The 9458-nt window shown below is 34.5% G+C and overlaps 1 protein-coding gene across 1 annotated transcript; it reads right to left on the bottom strand.

Moving 5' to 3' along the window:
• Nucleotides 1-5405: 5405 nt before the first annotated feature.
• On the bottom strand, nucleotides 5406-6953 carry LOC147292519 (uncharacterized). The gene is made up of 4 exons (XM_086230872.1): nucleotides 6672-6953; nucleotides 6177-6436; nucleotides 5860-6077; nucleotides 5406-5731 (listed from the first exon to the last, which is right to left on the bottom strand). Exons 1-4 carry the CDS (start codon nucleotides 6951-6953, stop codon nucleotides 5406-5408), a joined length of 1086 nt encoding a protein of 361 aa, XP_086086998.1.
• Nucleotides 6954-9458: the final 2505 nt, after the last annotated feature.

Genomic DNA, 9458 nt, shown 5'->3' with positions numbered 1-9458 from the left:
GGAGGGGGGATGAAATAATACCTGTAGCAAAGTGGTGCCTTGGAACCCTTGTAGAGAAACTAACACAAATGAAGAATGATGAAATTGAGGCAAACTTATATTAAATCCATTTGTACATGAACAAAACAAAACAAAAATGCATTACTACTTATCTTATTATTTATTTATACAATTAAATAGATACAACAGATGATGAAGATGATGAACACATAGATCAAGTATCTGAACAAAATGAAGTGAGTAACAACTGGACCAACAAAAGGAAGAGGATTATGACAGTGACTTTCAATCATAGCCAAAAGCTTGGAGTGCAAAGAGAAAACTAATTGACACTGAAGAGGAAGAACAAGAGTCTCAACATGAAGAATTTGAGCAAGAAATTGAAAAGCAACAAGAGAGTGCAGAGGAAGAGGAGACAGAGACACAAATTCAGAATCTAGCCATTATTGAGGTGCACGATCATGAACCATGCAATGAAAACACAGATCATGAAAACTTTGATTTTTCTGCAAGTCAGGAGCAAGAAGAAGAACAAATACAAGCTCAAAGTCATGATGTGGAACAAACTGAACACACTCAACTAACACAGTTTCAGACCCCTTTAGAAAACCAAACTCAAGAAACTCAAGAGGATCAATTTGACACACCTCAAGCAACTCCAATTAGAGGTGTCAAACGGGCCGGCCCATATAGTTAAGACTTAAGCCCGGCACGGCCCACGGCCCGCGGGCCATTCGTGCTCGTGCCGTGCCTTAAACGGGCCGGCCCACGGACCTTCTTTAATTTTTATTTTTTATGGTGATAAAACTAATCTTATGATATTTTTTCTTATTTATAACTAAATATTAACATTATTTTTCATAAAAATTGAATATTTTTGTTGAAAAGTTCTCTAAAAATGTAAAAAACAATGTTAAAATAGTTGTGCCTAATTCGGGCTCATTTCGTGCTCGTGCTTGGCCCGTGCTCGTGCCGTGCTTGGCCTGTGTCGTGCCGTGCCCGATGGGCTAAAAACTTTGGCCCAGCCCGGCCCATTTATTCGTGTCGTGCCGTGCCTATTTTAATCGTGCCGTGCTGTGTCGTGCTCGGGCCGGCCCGACCCATTTGACACTTCTAACTCCAATCATTGCAATTCAAGAACTCAAGCTTAAGCACCTCAATCACCTCCATTCATTGAAGATATCACAACTCAAGCAACACAACCTCAGTCACCTCAACTGACACAACCTGAGTCAACTCCATTCAACGAAGAGACTCAAGCTCAATTACCTCCAGAGACATAACCTCTACCACCCTAACAAAGTTCAACATGTGCTTCATATTCAGCTGCAATTGACAAGTTGAGCCTGACACCACAGGGATCAACTCCAACAGTAGTTCTTTCATCAAATGAAACTGAAATTGAGCAACTCAATCTGAGTCAAGTGAAAACTCAACAACTCAATCTCATCGAAACTGAAGCTGACCTGACAAGTGCACGAATGGAAGAAGTTCAACAGCCTTCATTTGAATAGACTCCCATGAACATTCTTTCATTTGACAAGATTCTCATCAACTTGCCTTCATTTGACCAGACTCCCATCAACCTTCTATCATTTGACAAGACTTGCATCAACCTACCTTCATTTGACTAGACTTCTAACACAAATCAAGGAAATCAAGGTATCTTGAATGAGTTATTTGGTTTGTTATTTATTTTTCACAGTATTTATTCAACCTGCTTCATATTTTGTCTTTATTCATATTTATTTTGTATTGGTGATCACAGATGAAGGAAAGGGGGAAACACCTCAAACTCCAACTGAAACTGCAAGTGATACAACACCAACCAATCTGGAAGTTCAAGATAACGTGGCTCATGATGGTGGACAAGCAACAAGTGCACATGATGAAGAAAAATAAGCAAACAAAGTAAGTGATGGTCAAATCCCAAATGGCAACCAACAAAAGTCAGAAAAAAAATGAATGGGAAAAATATTACAGCCAAGAAACAAACGTACCTTGGGATATAATCTTTGATGACATCGTAGGATCTATACCATAGCAAATTACAAGAGGAGACAAACAACACACAAGAACAAATTTGCAAAAATCATGAAGCAGTGTACATGTGGAAAGGAAGGATGGCCACATTGAATGATATGTTGTTATCTGTATAGAATCTTGCATAAGGAAAAACAAGTTCTCCATAAAACTATTCTATAAGTGTGAAAAGACCAAGAAGAAGCTTAGAGAGAAAAGAAAAAGGTACAAGAATTTGTGGGGCAAATATATCATGATGCAAGGCAAAGTCAAGTCATACAAGCTAGCAAATAAACTGAAAGATAAGTAGCTCGAAAAACTGAGAAAAATAAATGAGACAATAAATCGAAAAGAAAAATGAAAAAGAATGTGACGAAATGAGAGAGCAGAAAGATGAAAAGGCAAAACTAAAGTCTCAATGGCAAGCTGAAGATGACAAACAAAATAAGGCTAAAAAAGACCAGGCATCAAGAAAAAGAAGCCTGCAGAAAAAAGCATCAACATCACAAAAAGATCATGATCCTGAAAACAACCCTCAAGTAAAAAGAAGAAAAAATGGAAAGAAATGAAGAACACAAATACATTCAAGAATTTGAGCACATTTTTCTAAGTGACACGAAAGAAGAGTAAAAGACAAACACACAAAAAGATCCAAGAATCCCCAAAAAACTAGTGTGGCAAAAGCTCAAGGTTTTCAAATTTCTAATAAAAGATGGAAATAAAGACATTCAAAAATATTGGAAAGAGGGATCACAAAGGTAAGTAAATTTATCATTAAACTTCAACAAAACATGTGTTTATGATATCCATAACATAAAAAATTATTCTAATATGATCATAATACATATAGAGCATACTTCTGGGTATTAGCACATACTACACTCTTTCGACCTGACATTGTTGATGTGCTTCTCGATACTGCAGTGTCATATCAGGTATATATCAAAATTTTTTATACTAATTTTATATAACTTGTCAAAAATAAACTACTCAGATACTTCTAGATCATTGATGCATAGTATGAAATATTGTGGGGAATGAGTTGGACGATCCAAACATTCGGTAGAATTTGTACTTAGGCACTTACATGCATGTAAGTACAAGTAAAAACCAAGGTTATTAATTACTTCCAATATACATACTTGTAATCTATCCTTATTTTGAAACTGCATATGAACGCCAAAATACATAGTAGGTGGACACAGAAGCTCAATACAAAGTCAACTGCATGAGAAGGTATTTTAGAATATAGGAACTGCACATAAGATTTTCTTTCCAATACACAGTGTCGACCACTACTCTTTATTGGTTTTCGACAAGCTTGAAGGAAAATGGACTCATTACAACTCAATCAGACCACGAAGTGTGCACCATAAGCATAAATACTATGACATAGCCACGACATTGGTAATGCACTATCCTATTTTCAAATCCTCTTTTTATTTTGTATTGTAACTGCATCATATTTGACATCCTAGAATCAAATCTTTTTTTTATTTTATATTGTAACATGCAGAAATGAGAACAAGAAAAGTGGTTGCAAGACCAAAAGCATTGTGCATAAAGGATGCTAAAAACATTGAATTTCAACACAGGACAATACATGCTGACAAGAAGGCCATTGACAAAAGGTCAATATCTTACAGCACAATACATCACCACCAGTCCATGCACCTTCCCAATCGAGAATAGTCAACAATGTCCGCAACAAAAGGATGATTCGTAAGTAACTTATCTCTCAAGAAATCAATTCGATCTATTACTAATTACAAATCTCTTAATATAACATAACTTAATTATTTTTGTAGAAATGATTGTGGCATATTTGTTTTGTACTATGCATGACAGCCTGCAAGGGGAGATGACATTATGGAGAAATTTACCAAGAATGACATTTACAAGTTCCGTGCACATATCATTGAACGTCTCATGCTTCATAAAGGATTTTGGCTTCAAAATGTACACACATGTTATAGCTTTAGATACAACAGTTTCATATATTTTTGAAAATTAGTAGTTTCATGTATTTTAGGAAATTAGTTATGATTACAAATTACTTTTTGTATTAATAATTTCAGGAATGAACAGATGATATATTTGATAATTAAAGTGATAATTTTAGCTTATTTGTTTATATTTAGAATTCTTTTAATATGAAACATATTTCAAATCATTTAATATGAAACTACAACCAATACTGCTACTCCAACTAAAAGATCATTTTGAACTCAACCTATGCTAAGGAAAAGCCTAATAAAACAGGCTAATCATGCAAGCAACATAATAAAATGAAAATTAGAGACAAATTGAGCCTAACGAAGCAAAATGTATCAAATGTAAACCTTCTCAACACAAAAGAAACAAGTTAAAAACCAAAAAATGCCAAGTATGTCAAAAAAGTATCTGAAATTGCGGGTCAAACTAAACGTAAATATTAAAATTCAAGGACAATAACAGCAATATAAAGGCAACAAAACTTCAACTTGCATCCAAATATAATAGAAAAATCGAGAAAGTTTAAATCTATTAAATTTTTAATGATCCACTCAAATAATTGCATGATATTTTCATGTCAAGACACTAAAATCTATAAAATTGTTAATTGTAAACTCTATCAAATTGTTAACTACAGTAAACTCTATTAACCAATCTTCATTATGATTATCCAATAATAGCAATGCATGTCTTCTGATTATGCCTTCCATATTGACCACAGCGCTTACACTTCATTTTCCGCTTTGGAACTTCACCTGTCAATAACACCCTACCGACCTTCGGTCTCCCAACTTGCTTCTTTGTACGAGGTGGTAGCACAAGCACTTGAGGCGACCCATCAGGCTTCTCAACTATTGACACAGGCCAAATTGCACTCTAGTATGCAGCTCGATAGTAATTAACCTTCTAAAAGTTTTCAAAAAAGTCATAAACTGAAGCACCACAGCTTTGAATTGCCCTCATTGCATGAATACATGGAAACCGTTTGAGCTGCCATTAACGAGAAGAGCATAGACATCTTTCAAGATCAACCACAAATGAATAATCAACAGCAACTTCAAAAACAGTAGGACTAGACCTTGCAACCTTCCAATGCCTTTCTTTTTTCAATTCCAAATTCATTTCATCCTCACTTCTTGGACAAGGTATAGTATGCCACCTTGTCAAAATATCCTTCTTTTCAGACGTTATTACCATGATCTTGTGCCTCATTGCATCAACCAATTCACAAATAGGCAGAAACCGAATGTTCTAAATCATATTATTCAATGATTCCGAAAGGGAATTGCTTAGCTCCCCATATTTTCTCCTAGGAAAATAGGCATTTGCAAAATTCTCTTTTGGAAGTCACCCAAAAACTCTGTCACTTGTTTCTCACCCTCACCCAACTATTCAACCAGCTTCTCCTCATAAGTAGATACAGTAGGAGCATATGCAAGCTGAGTGAATAGATGCACAACCTTCTCCTTAACCATTTTACCAAAAGTCCCAGGGTACCTTCCACGTAGGTTATTCTTCAAGTGATACAGACAATATCCATGTGGAGAAAGAGGGAAAACCTTTGGAACACCTTGCAGAAGTCCTTTGTGGCGATCTAATATAACTGTCATTGTCCTACCTTGCAGTTCTATAATACCACAAATCTTTTGTAGGAACCAACTCCAGTTAGCCTCAGTCTCAAAATCAACAACAGCAAAAGCATAAATGAATATCTCTACAAAGATCCAAAATAAAAAAACGTATTAGCAATCAAAAACTAAAACTATACATATAAAAAATAATTCACAAAACATCAAAATGCAGATGCAGTCAGCAACAAAAACAAAAAAATCATTAAGATACCTTGATTTCCATTCTTTGCAGATGCAGTAAGCATCTCTCCCTTATACTTTTTCTTTATGAAAGTTGCATCAACAAACAACATAGGTCGAAGGAATAAAAAGCCATCAACATAAGCCTTGAAACAAACAAACAAGCACTCAAAACGACGAGTCTCATCATTGCATTCAAGATCAATCAAAGACCCTTCGTTTGCCAACCGCAACGCACCAACATACCAACTAAGGTGCAAAGTCACCTTCATCACTAAGAACAGCACGCTAGGAAAGTCCTTGCCATGCCAAGCTGTATAGTAGGAAATATCTAAACCATAATTCTACCTGAAATCTTTCATAATGTCGATTGGCCTAATTGATGGATTAGCTTGAACCTGTTCTTTCAGCAAACTAGACACAATACGACCTCCAAGTAGCTTGTTCTTTTGCTCTTGAAACAATCCAGTACATGTATGAACATTATTTAACTTTCTAATATAAAAGAAACCATTCAGACCAAATGTAGAAGCATACACAGACCACTCACAACCATCTGATTCTTTCTTGAAACACACAGCATATACCCTCTTTTTGTCATTCCTAACCTATACAAATCAGAAACCGCACTCAATAGCATATTTGATTAGCTGCTCACAAAATTCTATAGCACCTCTTTCAAATTTTTGGCCAATCTCACAGATATAGCCCTCCCAATCAGTAGAGAGATACCGATGAACCTCACAAGAACCAAATTTTCCTAAATAATCACTCTCATCAAAACTACCATCAACAGCCATACTCTAGCTTATTTGATGGAGATGAAGAGCAATTTTTATCAACAATAGCAACATCGAAATCGATTTTATCATTGATTGAAATATCAACAATACTAGTATTCATCAGATCAAACACAGTCAACATAATTCGAATGTCCAAATCAGACTCCAATTTAATCATCTTATAGTCACAAAAAGAATACCTCAACTCAAACCGATTAGGTTTGAGTTTCTTAAATTTGGAATACAACTCAAGGCACAGTCCCATATAAGTAGTATTCTCCAGCAAACTAAGCATAACACCATCATCGCCATATGTGCATCTAGCAAACTTAAACATTTCCATTGCTATAACCTAAACAAAAACAGATCGAGCAAATGAATCAAATTGTTAACAACTGCAATAGAAACTACATAACCATTCCTATAACCTAAACAATAAAGACCAAAACTATTAAAAGTCAATAAAAGCAACCTATCAAGCACATATAGCACAACTAAAACTGCATAATATTACTAAATAAAAATTCAACACTAAAGTGAATAAAAGCAAGCTATTAAGCACGTATGCACAACTGAAACTACATAAATTATTAACAAATTCAAATTCAACACTATACCTAACACAAAAATCAACATGCAAATCCAAAAACTACATAATACTGTCAACAAAAATCAAATTCAAAATCGAAAACTATACCTAAACTGAAAATCAACATGAAAATCAATTAAACAACTCAGCTTCAATCGAAAAATACTTATAAATTTAAACAAAACAAAAAATCAAAACCGCAACTGAGGCTTCAACTATCAAATCATAGACTGAATTTGAGGGAGAGTAGACAAGCAAAAATTGAAACAAAAGGAGAAAAAAAATACAAAACAAACATCAAAATCAATAGCAAACCAACTGTAAAATTAGCAATTGATCAAGAACAACAAGATCAACCCAGATGAAGATAGAACCAGAAGAACTGCCATAAGGGTAAAATTGTAAAAGTGCATCACTTAACACACGCCAGCTGGCAAGCAGCCCACTGAGCTGGAGTCAATTGAATGACATGCAGTCAAACTAACCTAATTGTTAATAAAACTAACCTGATTTTTATATATTAATAATAATAGTATTAGAAGTTAAAAATCATAGCAAAGATGTAGTATAGAGTAATTATTTCTAAAATAAATTAAGTCAAATGACATTGTATGCGTGTACACATGTCCATCAGCGTAAAAAAAATGTGTCGAGCGCTCGGCAGATTCATCATGCATCCCATCAAAAGAGGTTGCCTCTGTATTTGCATTTGACAACAAATTTTCTCACCACCTTAATTAACTTAGTGGTGAGCATCACCACCCAGGTCTACACATCTCATCTTTCCTCTACATTAACCATATATGAGAGGAAAAAACAATTAAATAATAGTAAAACTTATTTACCTTCCAAAAAGTTCTATTAAATTTTTTTAAAAAAAAACATAAAATAAAACCGTTCAACCCATACCCGACCTATTGCAATATACCCTCACGCCAATCGTTTTGATAAACGTATTATATGTTTTCGTATATTTCTAACATCAAGGAAACATGTCTTTAATGTAACATTGTTCATATGCATATTATATCTTTATATATGTGTATACATAAAAGAAGTCCATCGTTTTAAGTTAAGGGAATAATGTCCTAATTAGGACAGTGAAACTTATATCCATCAGTACTTAAATCTTAAATTGTTCATGGTCATAGGATTGACATATAGACAATATAAAATCTAGTAAGACTAGCATGATCTACCCTGCATGGTTAATGTCAATGGGTCTCAGATTATCGGTGTAGAGACACCAAGAGAAGATCATGGGTGTCAATAAATGGTTCACGGAACATGACCAACAAAATGAATACTTATTATAAAGTATTAATCACCCATCATCCGAAATTTTATAAGTCTTGATAATACAATTGATCCTTAAACTTGAGACACCACGATTGTCTTGTGCACTCAGTCACCATGCTTTAACTGTATTATAAAATTAAGCTCCTATAGTTAGTTAAAGGTACATATTGGGCATATCTATAGAGTTATGAGGATAGATTTGTGTTCAACAAATTATTGGTCACTCTTGGTAATATGAGAGATGTTCCAAGAGGCAACATATGCTTACATTCAGGAATCTCTAGCCAGAGTACCTGATCATGGAACAAGCTTACTTAATCGAATGGAATCTATACATAAGTGCTGAACCTCAAAGATCATGTTAAGGTTGACAGAATATTATACTTGCCATAATTCGGAACATAGAATGACAGAAAGATTGTATTGTGTTGCAATCAAGACTGAATAAGTTCTCTCTTCCGGTTAATATAGGTAGCCATGACATGTTGTTAGATATCAATCATGGCTTGTAAAGAACTAAAGGTAAAATAGTAAGTTTACCAAAACCCTTATTAGGAAAGTGTCCTAAAACCGTTGTAGTATTTAATTGGAACCTAAAAGGTCACACACCAATAGGTGCAGGTGGATTAGAATTAGGCTTGAACAAAAATTAATTAAAGTTAATTAATTAAGCCTGAGAGTAAATAGAAGGAAATAAAATGATGGGCTTATTAATTAATTAATAATTAAATTAAATGTTAATTACCTAGTCAAATAGACTAACCACTTAGCCCATGAGACTAGGATGGATGACCCCCTTTTAGTGGAAAATAGTTTTCCACTCAAGTCTATAAAAGGGGGCCCAAGTCATGAAGAGATAACTAGTGAAAACCCGGTATAGTTAATTCTATCTTCTTGCATTTGCTCTATAGCCAAAATGAGAGAAGAGAGCTAGCACTCTCATTCTCCAATAAATTTGTT

This window comes from Dryas octopetala, chromosome 2, assembly GCF_963921425.1.
Source record: "Dryas octopetala chromosome 2, drDryOcto1.1, whole genome shotgun sequence".
Classification (NCBI taxonomy): Eukaryota; Viridiplantae; Streptophyta; class Magnoliopsida; order Rosales; family Rosaceae; genus Dryas; species Dryas octopetala.
Note: the sequence above shows the minus strand (reverse complement) of the source record. Positions and strands in the feature narration are given on the sequence as shown.